Source organism: Nasonia vitripennis, assembly GCF_009193385.2.
Source record: "Nasonia vitripennis strain AsymCx chromosome 3 unlocalized genomic scaffold, Nvit_psr_1.1 chr3_random0004, whole genome shotgun sequence".
Lineage (NCBI taxonomy): Eukaryota > Metazoa > Arthropoda > Insecta > Hymenoptera > Pteromalidae > Nasonia > Nasonia vitripennis.
The window spans coordinates 2,213,167-2,238,003 of record NW_022279623.1 but is presented as its reverse complement, the minus strand read 5'-3'; the positions used below and the strand labels follow the sequence as shown (position 1 = coordinate 2,238,003).

Here is a 24,837-nt window from a genome sequence, read left to right as displayed (position 1 = left end):
CTTATTTATATCAATGTTGGCTTTCCATCAGTTTATTCGCGCAGCTGCGCGTTGTGACAACTCATCCATTATTTATATTCTCTCTTCTTTTTTTATGGCGCGCGCACTCATGTGTCTTTGCGGGAAAAACAATTAATCACGTTTACTAGGTTTTCGGTGAGCGTGTATAGTGATTGAATTTGCTGCGCGCGACGACAGTCGGTGAATATGCACTTTCTTGTCTTGTAGAGTGTGCGACGTTGAACGTCGAATTTTAAAAGCGCATATTCAAGTAAGGTCATCATCTGCACCGGAGTGCCTTTGAATATTCATGAATAAGATGTAACGTACGCGCCAACACAGACCTGTGCTGTGTGAATAATAAACTTTGTCCTGTTTCGCGACCAATCGATGAAATCGGAAAATAATTCAAAACTCAGCGTTTTGAGTGATTGCTTGTGTAAGCACTTTTGGTCCAAAATCGAATGCTTCTTGTATTTGACATGATTTTATGATAATCACTTTACATTTTATATTCCTAAGCTGCTACTGAGGTTTATTCTTCTGACAAGTACAGAGCCGAGAAGGAAACGATGAATATGTAACGCATTACGGCTTGCGAAACAGTCCATCACCATATCAATGTCCTTGTGGCTTCACCGTGATTTACAATCACATCTTGTTTCAACACGGTCTAAATTTTTTGAGTGTGAACTTTACTGTTATTGCTATCTAAATAAAAATCAATGACTTGATCACGTTTCCTAAGATATGCAAGTACTCATCGAAAGAAATTCATAAATCGATAACTTCATAACATCTAAGGAACGTCGCAATGGTGGTAACCAGGAAGAGAGACCAAAAGGATCGTTTATCGCTATAATAATTTTTTCCCTGACCCTCTTGACGGAAGAGCAGCAGTCGTCACTTTCCTTTTCCTTGCCAGAAAGAGCCTTGTTCTTCCCGTCCTCTTTTTGCGTTTCCCTCGACATCTTTCCACCGGGGAATCGTCGTCAAACGACGGTAAGTGCATTACGGAAGCGAATCGAGAGTCCACCTCCTACACCAGTATTTCTCAGAAAGAATATTACGCGACGTCATAATATTAGAGATTTGACAGACACGAGAAAGAACAAGAGTGGACGCGTCCACTTCGCTTTGAAGTAGCAGATGGCTCACCCAATTTTAATAAATATGAACCAGAGGTTGGGAGAAAAACCTCTCCAGGAAGCGAGGTATCGAATAATTCAAGATTGATGATGTTGCGGAGTGTCTTGGGTATACAAAAAGAGATTCGCGAGGTTTTATCAGTCAAGAACCCGTGTATACACAATTTCCACCCCTATATGTACTCTTGGACAGGTATCTTTTTTTATCAGAAGCTTCTTGGATGTTTAGACAAGGTGGAAAGAAAGAGCGCGCGCGTGTTTTATGCTATTTAAATGCACATGCTTTTCCAGAGTAAACTTAAAAATCTTTTAACTTTTTCCTGTGCGAATTAGATCTTAAAATTCTTGTTTTTAATAATTGATATTTTCGTTTTAAGTTAAAATATTGAAACAAGTAGTATAACACGATTTTGATCGGACTTTCCTATACGATTAACATCTTTATGAAAAAAATAAAACGACTCCGATAATAAAAGCTGCGCTTTTATTTATTCCAAACGCAAAGCAGATCGTAAAAAAAATTAAATCCAACTTCGAGGCCGCGCGTCTGATTATAAACTTCATAAGGCGCTTAGCGACGATAGAGAGAAAACTCATATACGAAAACCCGGTCATAAAAATAATTTTATGAATGCGCGTGACATAACGAAACTCGATCTTATGCGCCGCGAGAGCCGTGAAAAAATGCTTCCCACCTTGTGTCACAGGGGTGCGAGCAAGAGTTATGAAAATACAAGCTGCTCGCTCCTTTCGTCCCAGCACAGCGAGCGGCCACTGCTGTTTTCTCGACATTTTATTTTTTCTTTTCGTCGTCGTCGTCGTCGCCTGAGACGTAAAAGTCGACGAAATGGAAGCACCGAAAAGAAGACGACAAAGAATAAGGGGGTCGGAAAAGGTGAGGAGAGAAAAAAACAAAGGAGAGCAGAGCGCGAGGAAGTCTTTTAACCCTTATTTCCACGTGACTGCCGGAGCTGCTCAATGAGGGAGACCTTGTATTTTCAGCTTGGTATGCCGTGGCGAAAGAGAGAGAGAGAGAGAGAAAGAGAGAGAGAGAAAGAGAGAGAGAGAAAGAGAGAGAACGAGAGAGAGAGAGAGAGAGAGAGAAAGAGTCCGTCTCTCGGTGTTTCCTCTCCATCTCTACGGTTCACTTTGTCGATGCATAATCGAAAATTGCTGGCCCGAGGCGTCTTCGCGATTCGCTTTATTTAGTTGTTTCCCCTTATGTTTTCATTCGAACAAATTGAATAACCACAAGGTCAACTTTAATCCAACCAGCAGCTCGGAAAATCGCGTAACGCGTTTGATCCATTCCGCGCGCTCGAAAATATGTTATTCACGTCAATTTGCCGAGAGAGAGAGAGAGAGAGAGAGAGAGAGAGAGAGAGAGAGAGAGAGAGATAGATCCGCGCCATTTCCCAGCGTCAGACTCTGACAAGCCAGGGTAAACAGGTAACCCCTCCTGCGCTATACGCTGCAGACCCTCGAGAACAATTTCCGTTACAGCACACGGCTCCCGAGTACAGCAGCGGAATGGCGAATAGATATATATATATATATATATATATATATATATATATATGCGCCACTCAACTTGAGAGGTATGGGGGAAGAGCAAGAGGGAGAGATAAGACGACAGAACAATCGAGAGGAGAATCGCAGAATCTCTGAAGCCTCGACTGGCAGACTAGACAGGTATCGCGTGGAAAGCTGCAATAGTGGAACTCGGGGGAAAGCCGACGAGAGACAAATAGAACTGATAGGCAGATGGGACGCCAACATGTAAGGGGATAACGAATGGGGAAAATTGGGAGCGAGAGTTGAAGGGCCGCTGATGGAGCTGTATTTTTTTTTCGTTGCCGTCAAGTATTGCCTTATCGCGAGGTGGCCTGTCAGCTTCGCGATGATAAATTTTTAATACGAGTTCGATGCATCGGGATTAGTCGGCGCGTGTGTTTGATGATCGGAATTGCTTAATGCCTGCATATACACGAGACGGCGGAGTGTCAGGTTGGAGCTGGAATTTAGGGGATTTGGCGCGAGAGATATTCCGCTGCTCAAGATTTCATCCCCGGCATCATTAATCTTTGCGAATCAGTTTGCATCGCGGTAAGCCACGGTGTCCCATCGTGTCTCTCCGCTGCGTTATGAATCATCATCAAGACGCCGACAGGATTGTAAATGAATCGTCGAAATTTAATAGCCGAAAAATTTACGCACGGCGAAGCGGGGGAAAATTCAAATTCAATTCTTTGATTTCGAAACTTCGTCAACTCGATTTTCCCTGCGAGCGAGCGCGCTTGCCGCGTAAATATACGCTATGCAAATGCGCAGAGAGCTATCCATTCGCGCGCAAAAACTTGCAAACTCCATACTCCTCCGCGCAAAGCCGCTATGTAAATTCAGATTAAAACTAATTCCAGAAGAAGTCCGGCCTTTAAATTTAAATAGCGAGTAGGTCTCCCGCTGCGGCCAAACTTTATCTGTCAGTGGTACCGCACGCGATGCTGAAAAAAAGAGCGAGTTAGAATACACGGACACACGGGTTTACGAAAACAGAGTAACGAGAGAGAGAGAAAGATAGATAAAGTAACTCGAACTGAAACACACGTTTCAGCTCCCAGAGGCTACTCGGCGTACATATCGCGCACACAGTTGCAGCAATGCGCTTCGAGAAGATTGAGTTTCGAATCCTGTCCTTATGATCCTCGTGCTCTCCTCCATATTATACAGCCAACGTAGGAGATGTAGCTGTACGTGTAGATAAAAATCCGACGAGTGTGTGAGCTGTTATTTACGGCGAGATTCTGTGTCTTTTTCGTAAAGAAATGCTGCAACATGACTCTTATAATAACTTCGTCGGGCAAACGCGCTGCTGTCGTCATCGGTCAAAGACTTACTCGCGAGACATGTAATGCTGCCTCTATTGTGCAAACCGACGGGAGTGTCATGTTTTGGAAAAGGTTGTTCACGCGACAGCTGTGCTACTGAATGAAACTGACGTTTTTGCGAGGCGAGCTGGAGTTGCTGAAATAATTAACTAGAAGCGACTTTCTGAACAACTAGAAGATAATTGTGATGTGCAGGTTGACATTGTCGTTACGAGGAGGGCGTAAATGTATCGTGCAATAATAATTAATAATACTTTTATGCAAGCGAATTCATTTTTGTAATGATCATGTTGTTAATTAGTTTAATTACCGGTATGTTTTCATAAATTGTGACTTTGCAGTAGTATTTTATTCTATTTAATGAATATGAAATATTGCAGCTAGTATTTGAAACATTAAGGCATAAATTTGTAATATAAATACTGGTATAGTCACTTTCAGCGAAGCCCCATAAACAAATTTTCGTGTTATCGATTAAAACAGATCAAGCGAAACCAATCGCCTATAAATCAGTGAAACAAAGCTCGTCGCTATCATTCTATATATTTCGTACCTCCTCTATTTTTCTCTATTTCTACCTTCCACTATCGTCTTTCACTCTCATTCTATGTTTCTTGCATAATGAGTTCTGCAAACAAAACTCTCGACGCGCTCCACTTCCGCACTAAAAATAGCGGAAGCTGAAAAGTCCCGAGCATTGTGCAGTCGCCGCAAAAAAGGGTGAAAGGCGACGAGAAGAAAAATAATGAAGGTCACGAAAGATGACCCGTCGAGATCGAACTGGTTAATCGAGATGCTTTAACGAGCTCCTGTTAAGCTCGATTTTCTGACGATTAATTGTGCGATAAATTCGTGATATGCATATTGAACAATACATATTATATTCGAACGGTATTTTTTACGCAAATATATAAACCTTGGTGCAATTTATCGCAGTATACTATACGGTACACGAGAATAATAAGCGACCCAACGATATATTTTATGCACAGCGCAAAAGGTACGGAAATCGAGTTCGCGATCATTCCCTACTGATTGGCCATTTATCGCACTGTCACGTACTCGCCAGAGCGGCCCTTCGATCACTTATTCACTAAAGCCCTCGAGCCCGAGAAATCTGCTGAAAAGGGGACATCTCGAAAGTAAGCGAAAGATACGACTGTACGAGGGAAAGAAAGAAGCACAATTTTTGCGGCTAGTCGAATCGATCTCCCGGCTCGCCCCTCTCGTACAGCTACTACGACCTCGCTATACCTATATATAGTACACATCAGAAAAGATCTCGCGTGCCTTCCGGGCTCATGAAGCGAGCAGCGACCCTCTGTCTCCGCGTGGCGCGGAATCGCTAAATGAATAAAAAATTACCTACACTGCTGGGACCGCAGAAGACTCTTGCAAACATCATGCGTCCCTTCTCTTTATAATCACCTATATAGATATAGCCGCAGATACGCACGCGTGTATTGTATATAAATATCGGCGCTATATAGCGCGTGGACGAGTCTCACGGGAGGGAATCGGATTTCAATCGGTTCTCAGGTGATGTCGCCAGCTCCGATCGATAATCCTTCGAAACCTTTTGGGAGGTGCAGGATACAGAGACGCGCACATTCACATAGAGATCCGCCCGCATAATGGAACGGCGAGATTCGGACATTGCTCAAGGGGGATAGGGTGGCAAAGCTCCTGAGACGCACGTGACACCAAAAAAGGGAGCTATGCGATAGCCGCTTTCTACAGCCTCATACATTTTTTAAAACTTCTTTGCAGCAAACTCGCGTGCGGGTGGGACGTTGTATATACGGAAACCGCTGACAGTACAGAAACGGATCGGAAAAGTACATATAATACATCGAGCGTAGGTGATGCGCGCGCGTGCGGACGGACCGAAATTTGATGCTGGACTTGCGATGCATATTTGCGGAGCTGAGACCAAATAAGCCGGGCATATTGCTCGGCGAGAATCACGACCATAATGCACGTATCAGAAGCCTTTCTGTGGGCATAGAAATGACTTCTGGAAATAGCGGAAAACGTCTCTGAGCCGATGGAGGGCAAATACAGGTTTCTCGTGAGCTTTTTCCGCGGCGCGTTTAAAAATGAATAGCAGCTATCGCGGTTTGCATACGAACGCAATACAGAGCCTTGCGAGATCTGCTGCAGGAAAAAGAATTATTAATGCGAACGGTAAATCGGACAAAGTCGAGTACCTGCGTGAATGCTAAATAAATAAGGAGGTTGAAATTGAACCGAGAAAAGCTTGCGAGACCAAACGTGTCGTGAGTATTTTTAATCGATACTTCAAATATATATATATATACACGGTTCAAGGGATCTCACGGCGTTCGTCAGATAGAGCGGGAGGGAGATACGAATTTTCCTCAGAGCAAGTGTCAATTTGGCTTGTCTATTAATACAATTATCGATCGACGGGCGCTGTGGGACGGAATCGAGCCTCTCGGAATAGGAGATTTATCGCGGGGTTTTTATTTTTAGTCGAACTTTTATAATGGGCGCATTTGTGCCATTTGCATGAATAGTTTTACGCGATTCGATTTTATTGCAAAAGCCTTACTTCCCGAGATTATATATATATATATATATATATATATATATATATATATATATATATATATATACGGCGCATGGGCGCTTTTCTATTTTCCTTATCATTTTGATGCACGCACACTGCATATAAATAACAAAGTAGTACCTATACTAAAACTGCCTTGTCTTAGGCCTGCTTAACCCGCTCATGTTGAAACTGCCTGAGACATAATACAGACGATTTTCAAAAACACAATGTGTCTCTCTGTTTAATTGTAGTTTGCTGTTTTAGAAAAAATAACATTGTTGACATTGCAATGCTGCAACTGAAATTAAACAGTACCATACCAGTGTTCTGATCTTTTGAAAACCGTCTTCGAGGTACTATCCAATTAACGATTCAACTACATACACATACAAGCAGTATGTAAGACACTATATCAATAAATCGCAATCCTAAACGAAATCGCGCGACGAGAATTATCGATAACCCGTATATCAATACTTTACGGTTAGGATGTACTCGATAGCCCGTATTAAATTAACAATCCTGTAAATCGAGACTCCCGGCCGAGTATCCGACTCTTTACAGTCTCCTCGTAAATCCGCGTAATCACGCTTTGCGCGCACGTCCTCCATAACCGCGCGAGCGGGCATAGTATCTCTTATCCGCGAAAATTATACGACCACATGTACAGCGCGACGACATGAGAGCCCTTGCTCTCGGCAAAAACCGAGTACGCGTGTCCTAATTCTCTTCGTCGAGACTTGATTAATCCATTACTTATACCGACTGGCTGTGTACACTGATGTGTACATATGTGTGTGTGTGTGCGGGACGGACAATTAATAACCGAAGCATATCAGCGAGATTGTATTTTTGGAAAAATTTTTACTACTGTTGCGCTGTATAGCGTATTTCTGCTTTGTTTATTCTCGTCTCATTATAGATGTAGCGACAACACGGCCTCTGATTACATATTTTAGCGCAGCGTCGAGCAATACTTAGACTTAAAACCACTTGATTGGTTTCGCGCGTTTTGCTTGAGAACAATTTAAAGCTCAGTGCCGATATTGAATTACAAGAACTTAATTACCTTTGAGGTGTTTAGTGGAAAATCAATTTCCCGCAATGCAATTTAATCGACACAGTAGCTCAGAGTGCTCGAGAACTCATTTGAGAGGACTTGCAGCCGAGCTATAAATTGAACGCAATCTCGGTGAGAATCACGTTTCCTGTGCGCGTTTGCGTATATGGACATGTGCAGGTACATGCATATAGTTATATCGGCTGGATCTTCGGTTAATCCACGCTTAATCGTGAGATAGTACGAATTTTCCGAATATCTACTTTTAAAATAGAGGATCATCATTATTGAATGATCTCTCTTCGATGACTTGTTCACGAAACTTTAAAAAGCGCTTGACCTGGATATCCTGAATCGCTTAAATTATTTTGGGGATTTTCATTTAAGCTGAGCTTTGAAAATATTTTGAAAATTTATGACGAATATGTATGCTAAAGCTAATTCAATAATATACGATTGATAACATGCCAAACTTCAACGAAATAGCAATCTCGTCTTCATTATCTCTGATTTACACGTTACCACGTCCAAATTAAATGTCTGATGACAAAATAAGAAAAAGTCGCACAGCAAAAGACGAAAGCCATAACGCAGTCAATAGTAAGCCGCAAAATTTACACGAGAGTACAGCGTCGCCGACAAGCAGCACACGGATCCTCGAAATACTTTCGGCCGCGCGCGCACCGCGTGCGCGACAACGGACCAACTTTCCTCGAAGCAAAAAGCCCGTCTCGACTGGCTGTACATAGGAGAGCCTGAATAACATTGCGGCGATATTCCGTGGCCTGATGCTGGATAGCGTCCAGAAATTAGTTTGCAAGAGCGGCCAGCCGCAAGAGACACATGCCGACGGACTACGAAGCAGCAGCAGCAGCAACTGGCGTCGCGTCTTTCGAAGCATCTGTGTGCAGTAGGGACTTCATTTGCAGCAGCTACGGTTTACGTGACAAAGTCGCCAAACGAATGCGCGAAAAAGCGCAAGGCAAGTTTCGAAGCTCGCGGCTTGTTCATTAATATTCATTACGCCGCCGTGTATAATGCCTTTTTAATGACGAAAACGACGGGATTTAATTGCGAGAATATTTATAATACCCGCGACAAAGCTGGGGCGCGCGGAGAGGATATTCCCCGTTGCGTCGTATAATTTTCGAGACGCTAACTGCGTCCTGTGATGTATCACGGCGAGCTGCGCACTTTTTATGAGGCTTGCGTAATTTGATATTTATAATACGGCATTGTTGCATGGTATACGAGGGAGATCGTTTCTGGATTCATTCATTCGTGCAGTGACGTGAACTTCTCGCGTGGATAAGACTGTGCGGCTCGACGGCTTTGAGCTGAATACTGATGTCTAGTTATGCGGGTCTATATTCGAGGTACTTATCCGGATTGATTTTAAAAATGTACGACAGCCTAAATCTCGACACGTTATATACTGTGTTCCTTTTAGCCAAAGTGGCGTGTCACGCGTTTGACCGAACTCTGACATTATCTACTAGCTCGACGTGTCGTTTCATTACTTCATTCATAGCATCTTCTACTGATATAGGTAAAATTGATATATTAGTCAGCGCATATATCCTCGTAATTTTTCTCGATCGCGTAATAAATCCTCGAACACGTCAATAATCCGTCGTCCGCCGACGTCGGAGCGATTTTCATAACCAATCTTAACCTTCACGAATTAATGCAATCTGCGCAGCCTTTTCACAATCTCCTATCGCAAACCCTTCAGAGCATATAGCACACTTTCCAGGCTACAGCCAGAAAGTCTTCGAATTTCGCATGATCCCGTCGGTCAAAGTGTCAGACAGTCTCGCGCTCCATGCCAGAGGCTACCTGTTGAAGCGGTAAATTGAAAAACGCTCCTGTCTCGCGACGTTTATTCGAGGCGCGCGCGCTCGTGCGAGTGAAAAATCAGTCCCCGGCGCGAATTCCACGCGCGATCAGCGAAAACTTCAGCCGCGAGAAAAATCTTCGTCGTGACACGAGAAAGCGCGGCGCATTCTCTCTATACACTGTCACTTATACTATAACTCGCGGCGTCGAGGCTTTTGATGCGGTAGCACGTGCTGTTTTTCATGAATTCCACAACGCGCCTTTGTGTATAACAGGCCGTCGAGAGGGAGAGTGCAATCGTCGAATGATTTAATATTCAAATACAATTGGCTGCAGGCTAATAGTACTCCCCGGCGATAAGTATTCGAGATATAGAGGATTTTGCCGAGAGGAGCATTATTATGACGATTGGGCACAATCGGCTGCGAATTATATAATAGCATTGAAATGAAAGTCGATTGATTCGGGCTTGCCGACTTGAACTAGTTCGCGAAATGCACCGCTACAATTCTCTGTGTTGTGTAGATAAAAAAAAGGGTAGTAATACGGCGCGGTTGTCCGATTCAAATTTACCGTGTATGGGCAATGTAATTTCAGACCGCGGGATACTAATTGACAGTAAATCTAAGTTTGTTTATCTACGATGACAAGTTGTGCAAAAGTTGTAATGGCTAAAGTTGGCAAAGTAGATTGCTAATTCGCTCGCGGAAAGCGGTTTATACTGCAGAAATGCGTTTTAATATTTCTCGAATCGTTGCAAAATATGTATTAGTTGCAGAGAGCCGATTTTCAATTCAAACCGCTAACAATGCGATGTTAATAATAATATAATTTAAAGTCTATGATCTCTCGTAATAGTTATATCGTACGATTTCAACGAAAAATTTTTGACAAAACTCGAGAGACAGCGCTAGCTATCGATCAGCATCACGAAAATAAAAAGCATTCGATTATTTTAATAAAGCGAAACTCTCTCTCTCTCTATATCTCTTACACTCTTCAAGATTTCAATTGGAAGCGAGCAATCATAAGCCACGAGTAAAAATTCAATAAGGAAACTTTTTCTCTCCCCGCCAGAGCCGACCTTCCAATCATCGACTTTAAAGAGCCTTATCGATCATCGCGCGGCGCGCAGCATCGAGCTCATTCCCTCAATATTTGCGCTCTCGAAAGCCGCCATCGTGGCGCGCGCTAGCCAATATTCAAGCTCTGCAAGTTTCCGAGTATTTCGGCTCCTGGAATAGCTGAAAATCGCCCTCGCTACGATACTTATACACCGCGTGCATGCTCGAGAATAAAACTGCTCTTTTATGGCCTCGTACTATGTACGCATGACCAAAATCGACTTCACCGAGCGCTCGTCTCTCTCTCGGTTTATCCCTCGCTTATAACATTCTTGAGACGCGCTGTGAATAGATCCGAGCTTGTTTTAGGAGCCCAGTTTGCTCGATATAAAGTAGGAAATAGCAGAGTCGCTTTGAAATCGAACAATATAACTAAAGCTCTATGTGCGCGGAAGAAAGTGAGCGATTCGGCGATAATTGCTCCCGTAGATAAAATCAAGTTTCAAGTGCGACCAAGTGTATGAGAGATTCTATTAGAGTTTAATCGACATAGCTTCCACGTCGATGATAAATGTGTAATTTTATTTCGTTCTTTTGAATGGCTCCGATTTTTCTTCTAGCTATCTAGTTCTTTTTCTTGTCTGCTGACCTATACAGGAGTGCCTTTATACCAAAATGACGGGAAAGATATACATCGCACAGATGGCACAGGCAGATTCACCCACTTCGAGTACTCTTTTTGATATTAGTTGTATTTTCTTTTCTAACGGTACAGACATCCTACGAATAAAACTCGAGCAATACCGTAGTCGAGTTCACGCGCTGTTGATCTTAATTTTGCGCTTGTACTTTCGTGACCATCACCCCATCGTCATCGCAAAAATAATACTTCAGCGATACTTTGTTCTATAAAGTCTTCTTTCCAAATACTATAACTATCCTCTTCCGTCACAGAACTGCAGCTATACGTGTTTGTAAAAAGCCGTATATAAAATAGGTGTACACGCTTCTCTCGTACTCACACACACACATGCACTTTCGGCGAACTTGTGAGTTGTGTGTATCGCTCGCGCAAACTCGCAAAGCACGAAACGACCCCGCAGGACTTTTGCGCGCGTCGACATCCACGGGGGGAAGGCCACACTGCAACGCCTTGGGAGAATCAATACGTCAATCGACCGACTCCCCGGACCCGAGTACAGGGAAAGACACACAGCGATATCGAATGGAGCTAGTGCTGCATCGGATGGAACCGTCGCTAGAAAAAGGTATGTTGAGAAAAAAGGGAGAGGCGAAAGTTTAGTTTGGGGCGAAATCGTTTTCCGATCCTCTCGTGCTTATGTAAATATGTGCCACGTGTAATTTGTAATTTCGCTGTTCATGCATTCAAGTTCATGTGCGAAGCTCGGCTATCTCTCATCCGAGCAGAGCAGGAAATGTAATCAACGAGGAGATAAAAGATTCAGCAAAGACAATTAGGAAATGACAAAGACAAAAAGGAAAAAAACCAAAGCTTATTATTTGTATAGAAAGAGATAAATAGACGAGGAAATGAATAGGAAAAAAGTAGAAGCAGCGATAAGTGAGGCAGCATATTTCGTGCACCAAGTAACGCGAAGCAATGTACCGAAAGAGAGAGAGAGAGAGAGAGAGAGAGAGAGAGAGAGAGAGAGAGAGAGAGAGAGAGGGAGAGAGAGAACAGATAGAGCGAGCAAGAGAGACAAGGTGAAAGGAATGGGATCCACGTCGAATCCAGAGAGGTCTCGGCTCCATATACTATATAAAATCTGGATTTCCTACTTTATCTGACGTTCGCCTCTGGCTTCCGACCGTGCACGCGCGCTGTGTTGAGCGCACTCAGCCGAACTCAACTCAACTCTCTGCCTCTCTCTCTCTCTCTCTCTCTCCCAGCCGCTCCTCTCGCGCCTGATGTCGTCGAAGCCAAGCAAGCATGCAAATCCCTATGCTCAGGATTCCAGCTACTGCATCTTTGTTTATGCGTATCTCAATATAGCTCATTCATTCTCGCACGTGTATCATTCGGCGGATTTCATCGGAAACTATTTCGGCGAAGCTTTTGCACACGTGAGCACGCGAACATGGCGAGAGCTTTGAAATTTTTTCATCCGTATCGTCGCAGTGGCGATTACATCAGAAAATCGTAGCAGGTGGAAACTACGCGTATAACAATAATAATCAAGATGTCGTCGATCGCGTGTGCACACAGTCGACTGGCATAAAAAATCGCCGGAATTTCCTTTCGCAGCTTTATTATAAACCCGAGCGTCTCGTTCGTTCGGCTTTAAAAAGTACCTACCCCTCAAGAACTCGCTATACGCGACGCGAGTTCATTTGTCGCGGATGTTTCTGTTTACGAACGCGTCAAGCAGTCAGCTCTTCGAATTGAAAATCTGCCAGCGCGCGCGAGACACTTTGCACACGTGTGCGATGCGCAGCAGCTTCCCCCTTTTTTTCTCTCTATCTCTCCCCCTCTTCCTCTTCTCGACGTACACTTGCGCGTGCAGCGTCTATAGGTATACGTTTGGCCATTATATGGAGAGAATTCGCGGCGTGACGGGAAAATTGCCAGTTTGAAAAATTCCCGGATCCGACTCTTCCGCTCCATTCTCTCTCTCTCTCTCTCTCTCTCTCTCTCTCTCTCTCTCTCTCTCTCTCTCTCTCTCTCTCTCTCTCTCTCTCTCTCTCTCTCTCTCTCTCTCTCTCTCTCTCTCTCTCTTTCTCCCGCTAGCTCCAGGATTTTTCACAGCTGCGTCACGTGCCTAACGGACGTGCATACTCGCGCCTGGATATCTCGCGCACGCTAAGAGAGAATGCGCCCGCGAGGCTCCTGCGCCGCGCTCTGCCTTTTCGCGTTTCGTATATAGCCCTAACGGCGCTGACTTCTCGAGAGTTTGCATTTTTTGAGGGCACTTTCGGCGAGAATGTGTGTGTGTTTTTTTACCGCTTGCGAAACGAGTGCTTCTCTTCGTGTTTTTTTTTTCTTACTTTTGTTTACATGAAAAAGCACGTTTGTGCTGGTACTGTTGTTCGCGTTTTAAGCGACGCTTTTTCGGTTCGAGAGGGAACGATTTTGGGTTATTGCTAAAAATAGTCCGACGACGTGCTTGTAGAAAGTTATCTCTCTCCGTGAGTTGGTAAGAGCAGCGCTGTCGAGCGTAAAAAGAACGTACTACGTATAACGTATATGAAAAAGAAAATATATAATAACGGGCTTGTATTACGCAGCCGTGATATTGAAACATGCCAAAAAGCGTTTGGGTGAAAAATACTACGATTTGTAATGCAAAACAGCTTTTGTACTCCATTATATAGTTTCATGATGGGAGAGAGAAAAATGTACACATTATTTTTCGAAAGTGCAAATTAAAATCGCACATCGACGCCCGGAGATGCGAGACGCGTAGCTGAAAGTTTCATAAATGCGAGAAAAAGGGAGAAGAGGTAGTAAAAAATGTATAGACGAGAAGGCAGTAAAGCGCATAAGATATGGAAATGACGCCTCGCATTGACACTATATACCTGACAGGCATTTTCCCTCTTGGTATATTTTTCTTTTTCATGTTCCGCGCACGAAACTCCAAAGCCAGCCGCCGCCGTCTCCTCTGTATCAACTCGACTCTCCTCTGACAACTTCAAGCACTCGCTGGGCGAGCATTTCTTATACGAATATATATACTGCGAAACGGATCCAGTATCGCTTAATTCTATTCATATTTTTATGCACCTCTCTTTATTCGTCTCCGTTCCACGATCCACGAACGTATCTCGTCATCGTTTATGGTCGTCGCGAGTAAAAAAATCACGAACATAAATTTTACAACACGGCTAACTCGCACGTGAAACACGACTGCGGATCATATACGAATGATGCAGGATGAGCCGCGGTACGCTCTATCCTGCATTTTTACACACACACACACGCGCGCGCGCGCACACACACTCGCTGATAAATATTTTACAACCATCGGATCGAAAACGTATTGCTTTGTGTATACATAACGTCGAAAAAGAGACACAAGTTTGGCGCACACAAAAAAATACGCAGAAAAGATCTATGCTGGTATGTATTCCACGTGAAAGGAACCGTATCGGTTGCAATGGAGAGAGACAGAGAGTATATGCACTCACGACTTCTCTATCTCCCACACGACTTCCGGCAGCGGCTGGTTGCGCGGTAGGCATATTAATTGCCGTTTCCATAGTAGCCGCCCGGAGATTTTATTACGAGAGTCGCCGACACGTTGTCCGCGTCGTTATCGTTCGGCCGTGAAGCGCTTGGTCGCTTTTATGCGCAGTTCCTCCATGCTCCGCGTATAGCTCGTGTATCAGTACAGCTGTGGAGAGCACACGATTATTATTCGAACGGGGAGATAGATGGACGTCAAAACGCGTGACTCAGTTCGCGCCCTTTCGCCTCAGAGTTGATTGCAGTTGGATGACTTTTTTGTGCGGAAAAAAGCATGCAGAAACGTGCTATTTAACAAGGATGCGATAAATTTTGAGAACATGCAGAAAAATAAAGGTCCATATACGATGCAGTTTGTGAGTATGATATGCGTGCGTGTGACTCTCGGCGGGTTTGAACAAAATTTGAATCCCAGCTCGTGGAATTGATTTATCGTGTATAAACATGCTGTGTGCGTTTGTGTTTGTCATATGAAAACCCCAAACAGATGCAGATTAAACTGTGAGATTATTTTGATTCACTTCCTCGAAATATAGGTCTACTATACAACGACTATAAACTCGCTTTTGTAGTTTTTTTGTTAGTCTTATGTGCAGAAAGTAAATATGAACACAGTTACTCAAACAAATACCCTATTTATTCTACCGTCAAAAGGGCATCATGGATACTGTTACTACACTGGTCACACCATATTCTATGCCCTTTCTCGGTTTCTAAATACTCGGCTCAATCACAATTCTCGAATAACTAAAAAGATGCATATCATAATTACGGTTTCACTCTTGAATGTTAGATGTCTCCTTACCTTTGGGAAAAGTTGCGAAAAAACACAGCTAAGGGAAAAGGAGGCCTCAGACACCTAAGAAAAACGACGAATACAAAGGACACGTATTAGATTTTGCATATATATGGATATAAATCGATACTTTGATTAGTTAAAAAGTAGCAGTTCATATTGTAATATTTAATCAAGCCAAATGGGGTACATTTCATAAATTAGTATAAACGTTGATCTCGATCCAAGCCAACAAACATTTTACATTAAAATAACAGCCCTCCCAAAAATTCCAATCTCCCATAGCTTCCAACGCATGTTCAGTCATTTTCAGTTACCGAAAGCGATCGATGCGGCTGAACGTTCCGCGCGCAGCGTCAAAGATCGCCAATAAAAGTCCGTAAGCTCTAAAGCAGCGCAGTAAAAGCATCCCTAACGAAGACATTGGGCTCGGCCGCGCCTCGGGAATTGTGGCGCAAAGAAGATTGGGAGTTTGGTCTGGGCTGCGCAGAGCCACGGGAGATTGAGAGGACGCGAAGTGCCAATAAAGCGGAAGCTTTAGCCACCTATACATTCGCGCATACATATACATCCGTCCTCGAAACGAGGATGTTTAGAACACGCGGTCCGAATCGTATAAACTCTGCGCGAGCTTACACACCTATATAGGTATACATATAGGTCTGCGCTGCAAAGAAACAATGTCTAGCACTCGGAACTCATGTGTGTGTCGTTGACTCATTCACTCGGCGACTCGTCGTAATTTTCTCGAGTGCTCGTTGGAAACTCCGGAGGAGTATTTAATTTCTACAATTGGTACTTCCACTGCGCCGACTCTCTGCCGCGCGCGCGTGTCTTTCTGCCGGAGAATAATTATGCTTTGTTCGACCCGTGCGCTGTCGCTTATACCCCTCCGGTGTCTTTTTTTTTAAAGGCACTTCTTACGCGTCGTTAAACTCGATTTTAGACGTCGTTAAATTTTCCCGCTTCCGATTTGGGCGTCAAAAATCTTTGTCGCTTTTTTCAACGCTTGTTAAAGCGATCCTCTGAGATCACGAGGTGCTAACGTTTTGAATTTATCAACGCCGAACTATATGTACTGCGGGTAGTATGACTAAATAAAATTCTATATGTATTGCTATATAGAATGCGATCTTCAAATGCAGTAGAAAACGTCTCCGTATAGTTTTGAAACTTTGCGCGTGACGCTCTAATGAGTTGTTGGCACTCGTTATTTACATCTACGAAACCAGGGCAGTTGTTCACCGAGATTTGATAATCAAATTACACTCCAAAGTTACAGCAGGTGACAGACAGCACCAGTCACGTGCTCTGGTCAGATTAGCCGCTGTATCGCAGGCCTTTGCTGGTAGAATTAATGTAATTGTTCGTGTACGACCCCAACCGTGATCTGACGCGACTATAATCAGTTTATACGCAAACGTGCTTGAAAATTAATTATTATACAACGACGCGTTGCACACGAGCATCGACCTATACGCTTATAGAAACCATATAATTTCGCGCCGGAATCGATCCGACGCTGCGTTCGAATATATCGCGAAGCCGCTTCTCTTATCCGGCTCTGATATGATTGATTCCCCAGCGGGGGCTGTGCATCAGCGTTGACAGAGTCGCGCTAATCAAGATATTTCGAGCGTGACAAATAATTAGCCACTATTTACCGTCGGCGGTTTGTGCAAATGATCTCGGTGCTCGAACGTGGGCGGGCGGGATATGGTGAGCTTGTTACCAACCGCGTATAATGCGTATCGATACCGACGCAACGCGGCGATGGCGCGTCGCGCGACCGCGTTTCGCGCGCACAAAGCGCCCGAGTGAGGAAGAGAGAGAGGGAGAGAGATAATACTGTGTTATCCCCCGCCGACATCTTTCGAGGTGGCTGCTATTATTATGTTAAGTTGATGGTGCCTCGAGACCTCGTTCCTCTCCTCGCGCGCAATTGCTCGCACGCGTATTATGTGCAGCGGTTATAGACCAGATGCCGACTGGCTTACACATGCTTGCGCTGGCCATTTGCTCATGCTCGATCTGCTTATTTTCAGCGTTGACAATTTGATGGATAACTCTACAGGTACCGCAGTTGTTTTTATAATCAATTGCTTCAGTGGCAATGTTATATTGGTCAAGAGTATATTCAATGTCCTCTCGTAAGGCCGATAGGCATAAAAATCAATCACGACCCAAACGTTCGAAGAGTCACGCGAATCATGCGCTTGAAAGTGGGATTTTCTCGCGCGATAACCGCAGACCCGTCGCCGTGCCCCACGCTCCAAATCCCCCGAACATTTCATCGGCCTGGTGGCGAGAGAATTTAAGCCGCAAGCGAGCTTGCAAGCTCTCTCGCTTTCCTCCGGCCTGTTACGACTGCGGCACGCACTAAATTTGCCGCGAAATCGCGCACGTGCAGCACCTATTGGGGAGAGATACCTTCATTAATTCTGCGGCTGAAAAAACGCGATACACGTACACACACGCGCGCGCGATCGATCTTAATCCACCCCTGCATGAATAGCGCGCATTTTTTGCATAGCGTAGGTGCGAGCAATTCCGGGCTGAACTCCATTCTGATTCTCGCCGATTGTCCCTCGAGGCTTTGGGAAAAGCGATTTCGGTCTTGTCGCTGATTACAGATTTAATTCTTATTTTGTTCGGGGTTTCATTACAAAATTATGTATCGCATACAGGTGAGATTGCGTTTCTGCAATAAAAACAAAGAAAAGTTGCAGTAAAATCCTGTACACTAAACGGGAGGATGCAGTTACACGGGTTAAGGCTTGTAAGAGGCTGATCCGGTACATCCAATGCAACGAGGCGTAGACCTGCTCGAGGGATGAAAAACAGCCGGCGATTACAGGGCGATGAGCAGCGAGCGTAAACTTATAAATGCATAATATATAATCCCGTATTATGCTCGAGCTCGGAAACTTGAGGTTCGTTGCCGCCGCCTCAGTGCTTCGCAAAGTCATATAACGCGCCGGGGGAATATCATCTCCAGTGGCGCGAGGCTTGTTCTTTATTAACTTTGTTCTGCAGCTGACATAAACAGGATCGTTCCTCATACAACGCGCTGGGAAAAGTGAGAGTGAGCGGGGCAAGAGACAAAGTAGTTCGGATAATGAGTTCTCGAGTCGCTACGTCCCCGTATACACCCACGATGCGCGCGACTTTGGATTTTCCTTCTTCTTTTTTTTTCTCCACCGCGAGCGCTTTCCCTTTCGTGGAACGAGGCTACACCCGCTCGGAACAGGGACGTGACTCTGCCGATGCACAAAGACCGAGACTAGTCTCCGGAAAATGCTCTGACTACACCGTTTACCCTGTGTGTGCTAGTTGCAGGCTTTATTTACTAGACTGGAGAACTTAATCACTTTTCTGGGAGAGCTTCTCTTGATTGAAATTCGCTGAGTTCATTAATTTGTCTACTGCTTGAAGTTGAAGCGGACAAAAGATGATGACGCATTGTTAATTGTATTCGGGTATAACGTATGCTATCTTTGATCTCCTTTTCCATCTGAGAATATTAGTATAACCATATTAGTTGCCGTATAAAATAAAACAATTTTGGACTGGCCTTATTCTCCCGGCGCTTGAACTCTCCAGTATAAGTCTCCGCCTAGCGACGCTTACAGGTTGCGCATAGGTACTTAGGCGCTTCCCTATTTTCCCTCATCATGTACGTTTAGCAGTGTATTAGCTAAACTGAAAACATCTTATGAAGCCCGTTGCTTGGGTCGCTTATGCTATTAAACTGGTTGCTTGTATGTCGTATTTCAGTACAAGAGTAAACCGTTGAAAGTGGAAGTATAGTCTTCTGGCAAAATAGAGCCAATTCATATCCTGCTAATTACAGTAGGTTATACTTTTATAAAATAAAGAAGCCTCAGTTCCGGCCTGCTTTGATGTTGGACTCTCAAAAGCCGTCATTAGCAGCTTTGACTCGCAGTATTACACTTTGGCAAAGTTTCGCGCGCCGCGTCATGCGCGCATTTAAAGCAACTGTTCGCATTTCCGCAAAATACGTTCAACATTTCACCCACCAGCGCACACATTTAAATGACAATCACGTTAGACTATACATCCAAAATTCATAAACAATATCTATAATTTAGGAAAGTGCAGCGCTTATCGAAATTCTGTAAGTGGAACGGATCAACGGCAAGTCAGACGAGCGTACGCGCGACAGAAACTTGAATGCACACATGCACGCGGCTGCAGCGAGAATTGAATTTCCGACTATCCCGGAACAGATGAGGGAGAGAGACGAGTTCACATCAAGAGAGAGGACATCAGCGAGCCTCGCGTGAGCGCGAAGATTCGGAAAATTCGATCGTCACACGGCTCGCCGCCGCGTCGTGCTATCGTGAATAATGCGCGCTGCTCGATGGCTCGACTAATGCGTATTCATGATAGCTCGTTGATTATTCAGGCGCCAGTCGCGAGCTGGGCTCACGCGCGCTCGCGACAAGCCCTGTCCTCTACTATCTCGCGCAGCGCCGACATTATATAGAATAAAAGCCTCCAAGTGATGGTTATAAGAAAGTGTAATAGGAAGGCGAAGAATGGCTTAGGAAGAGCGGCCCAGAATGGAGAGGAGCCTCTTCTATAGAGCCGAGAGCGATGATTGAAGAGGTTCCGTTCTCGCGCCTATACACTTTCATTTTTTATCATACAACATGATGCTGCTCCTCTTTATGAAACAAGTTTTCGTAAAAAATGTCTCGTTAACTTCTATTGCATGTTATTTTTTCTCTTTATTGAACGTTTGGCAACTTTTCGAAATTGATATACGGAGCGTAAAAGCGCGCGCGCGGGCGTTCTCTGTTTTTCACCGTGAACGAATGTAACTCCCGGAAACTTGTATTTTCTCGGGAGGACTGCTGCGGCAGGCGGCGTTGAAAAAAGAGAGCAGACGAATACGAAGAAGTTGAAAATTGAATACACGCGTATAGATGAAAAAAGTTTTTGTCTCGAGGAAACCAAGCAAACTTTAATTCGGACAGAGGCATACTTGCTGTCAGCTGGAGAACGCCAGAGATGGAAAAAATTGAGTAGCAGTAAAAAAGTGCGTCGTTGCAGTAGAGAGTAAAATGCGCGTTTCGATGAATACACGCGGTTAACGATAGATAGATGTTCCGGGATGATATTATAACATAAGCGTAATTCCTCTCTCGGACCAATTTTAAAGCGAGACAAAGTCGATCCGGAAATTGAGCGTGCTCTATACAGCTAGTGACGGAATAATGAAGCACGTGATGATAACTTCATCTCCAGTTCAGGGAAGTTCAGTGGTCCGGTATGGCTATGAAAGCTCTTTATAGTTCAACTTTCTCTTGAGCTGCTGCTGCTGCTACTGCTGTAGGTCTCCCTCTACAACCACGAAGATTTGCAGTCAATGAGCTCAGATGTCTCCTGCAGTTCTCTCTCTCTCTCTATCTCTCTCTCTCTCTCTCTCTCTCTCTCTCTCTCTCTCTCTCTCTCTCCCCTTCATCCGGCAACGCTCGCGAGACTTGATCGAATAACTTTTGGACTTTGATGAAATAACCTGAAGGCTTTGCTTTTAGCCGATCTTATATACAACCGCGCCAACTTTTTCTTTGACTGACGTTTATTTAATTCAGTTTTGAAAAATGGAGTTTCTAATTATTGGCGAGGCTACTGCTATGGGCGTGAATGCAAATGAGAAAAATCGCGATGAGATAATAATTATTGTGGACAAGCCGTTCGAATAAGCATTGCAGAGGGATGGATTGCATGCGGTTTTAGGTAAGCGAGCGAAAATATTCGTTGGTTTATTGGATAACACAATTTACATTACTGCATAGTTAAAAAATACTAAATTTAGCAGTAAATAAATTTTAAAAAAGCGCAAAAGCGAATGCTCTATCGAATTTCACGGAGAAAAAGCAGAACAAATCCTCTCAAGTCTAAAAACGACTCTATACCGATACACACAGTACAGTCTCAGCGTTTTTTCGAGCATATTGAGAGTTACATCTCTAGCAATATGTTGAGCCAGGGATAAGATCTATATAAATGCCAATTGTCGAAAAGTCTATTACGGACAGAGAGAAGGAGAAGAAGAAAAATAAGTTCTCTTCTGGCAAGGGACTTTTTGCCGACGAGTGCGAAAAGGCTCAGAGCGCAGTGTAGACCGGGGGACAAAGCGAATCACTGTCGATGTATTCGATCGAGAGCCAGCTACATATATACACACGTAAGAGAGACACTGCATTTGGAATTCAGTCGAGATTCAGGATCGCGTCCTTGTCGCCAAGTCGCGTTTTTCAGCCGAGGAGATAGAGAGAGAAAGAGAGAGAACTGCTGAGCTACCATGAATATATGGATAGAACACTCGACGTACCTGAAGTACGTTGGCCAGATTTTTCCCGGAAATCTGATTTCCAGCCTTATCAAATAAAGCTTACCGTGCACTTCGCCGTGCGATTGTTTTTTTATTTTCAGGTGTTCAGCCAAAGTGTACATCGCACAGTGCATAATCGAAAATATCGTACATCGGGGAGCAAACAAAGCAAAGCGAAAAAAATTTGGCGATCGAGCAAACATCTGATACTCCATATCGAGCTTATATTCCTCTCGATTTATCCCCGAGCTCTTTCCGACTCTGCGCGCAGGTGTGTACGTGCGGGCGCAGCAGCCTGAGCGAGATATCACGAATTAGGTCATGCATCATGCATGCACGCGATTAGAGCCCGCGTCGCCGCCGTCGGTTGGACAATCGTTCGTATGCGCGCTGTGTACTACTGAAAGCTCGGCTCTCGGTGTGCATGGATGGGTACACCTACACACGTCGGGGGAATCTATATTTTGCGCGGAGAGACATCGGCGCAGACGGAGAACGAGTGTGCCGCGTTCGAATTGAAGTTGCACTTGATTCGAGCTAGGAGAGCGTGTATTGACAGACGACTTTGCGTCATTCAAACGCTTAACGATCGAGGGAGCTTGAGATTTCAAGCCGTCTTCGATCCTGTATTCCTTTCAATTTTGGGTGATGGTTTTCAAGACGCGTACAAAAGTCTACACGGTGATTCCGTAATAACAGCTGTCGATAGATATAAACAGTATGCGATTTGATAGGCGCGTAAATCGGGATTTCGAATAATCGTGAAACAGTAGCAGTAGAACTGGTACGCCTACAGCGTGAAAAAATCAAACGAGATGAAGAAAGCGCGTGCGAAGGCGACTTTTCGGAGCGCGCGCTACGATAGCACTTCCGTATTTATGGGATGAAAGTTACGAGTCACTGCGACCCGTCTTTAACGACAGATGACGACGACAAGGACACTGATAAATATTGCAGAGCCTTGCATAGATACGTATGCGAGCCCGTGATGCGGGAAAAACGTCAGTTGGACCGTGCGGCCTCGTTTATTATTGTCATCCTTTTATCTCGCCGCGTGGACGAGGAATTATCGTTTCGCCAAGCGTCGAGCCTCTCCATATTATTAAATTACGCTGGCGCTGAAAAGCTTGAAACTTGTTTCCTAACGCTTTAACGCATTACGTTCTCATCGCCCGAAAGATTTCATCTCTCCGCAAACTCGTGTCCCATAAAGGATGAGCAGAATCGTCAACTATACACTCGAGGTTATATTGCCGCTATACACAAAGCCAATCTCATTTCTACGAAGCCACGCTATTAGCGTAGCAGAAAGTGGCCTGTTCACCTTCGTCTCGTTGGAGCTCGTCGCAACGAGGACGTGGCAATTTTATTTGCCAGCAGCCGATATGTCGAGTATCCTTTATGCATGACGCAGCTGTACGCCGCTTGCACACTCGAGTCCGACACAAAAACGCCACCCCCGCGTATTTATGTGTGTGTGTATACCTGATACGACGTGTCGAGCGAACGACAAAGCAGAAAATGAACGCGATAAAGCTGCGGAGGAAAAAAGCTGCGCATGTGTGTGTGTCGATGCTTTACAATGAACATAAAGAAGACTTTACGCTGTCGACTACTTTTTCTGCGTTACGCTCCGTACTATACTCCGTCGATAATGCACACTCCGATGGCTCCCGCGAACATACTTTATTTTTAACGATCTTTTCCCCATCGATTTATTTAATTAGCAAAAATGCTTGAATTTGCGCCGCAAAATATGGCGTTACACACACGCACGCGCGACCGAGTTATACAGAACACTCCATGAACGCGAGCGAGAGAAACACGACTGACGCGAAGAAATGGACCAGAGCAGAGATACTCTCGGTTACAAATAAGAGCTTGCAAACCGTTGCACTGTGTTTGTCGTGCGATCCGTCGATGTTCTCCGCGCAGCAGCCAGCCTGTGTATAGGTATACCAGAGATAACAGTTCAATGCGCGCGAGGCGTGCTCGGCTTTTCGATGAGAAGGTACTCACACACACACACACACACACACACACACACACACACACAGTAGCGAACCGAACGAGCCGAGCGTGAATTGTTCAGCGATAACATTCATTCTTGGAGTCTTTGCAGCTTTCGCGGTTTCTTCGCTCGTGTCTTATGATACTGTCGTACAGGTATACTTGACTGCCCTCTGAAACTCACCGCGACGAGAGATGGCTATCCCGCGGAGTGTTTTTGCCCGAGGTAGGTGCGATTGTCTTTTAAGATTTGCTGGGAGAGGCAGTTTACGAGGGGGTATTTTTGTTTGCCGGAGAATTATGAAAGGAGGGTGGATTCTCAGCGCGATATTTTACGGAAAGCAGTCTCAGCTTTTCTTTACGCTCCGTGGGGGCGGTATGTTAGACTACAGCGAAAATGCAAGGGTTAGTGGGTAAGTAAAGTTGGTGGGCTGTAAAGTTAATGCTTCCCGGAATATCCGTTCGTTTGATGCGATGAGAGAAGAACGTTTACGTGTGTAAAAATATTTAATGTAGCATACAGGGTTTTGAGGTGAAGGAAATTCAACAAATCACCACAAATTGTTCACCTCAGTGAATCGTAAAAATCAATCCCTACTTTACGTTATGCTTTTGATGAGGATCAGAGGCTTGTATACAGCCGATAAATTTTTCGAGACGCCGACTTCTATTTATCAAAGTTACGGCGCGCCCAATTTATCTTACTTATTCATTTGTCTTATACGTGTGTATACATATATATATATATATATATATATATATATATATATATATATATATATATATATATATATTATCGATTGCATCTCCGTATGATAGCTCGAGAGGTATGCGCTCTCCGCACCCATGCAGAGAACATCCTACCATACGCATTCACAACTCCTCG

General features: G+C 44.3%; 1 protein-coding gene across 12 annotated transcripts in view; it reads right to left on the bottom strand.

Moving 5' to 3' along the window:
* The window catches only part of LOC100118446, a 117,408-nt gene that overhangs the window by 50,651 nt on the left and 41,920 nt on the right, over positions 1-24,837 (bottom strand). For 9 of the 12 annotated variants that reach the window (XM_031925810.1, XM_031925814.1, XM_031925820.1 and 6 more), the window contains one exon: positions 15,587-15,640. The exons of the other annotated variants lie outside the window; for them this stretch is intronic. In XM_031925810.1, the coding sequence (XP_031781670.1) occupies positions 15,587-15,640 (54 nt within the window). Of the gene's footprint in view, positions 1-15,586; positions 15,641-24,837 lie in introns of those variants that run through there. 12 annotated transcript variants of the gene reach the window in all.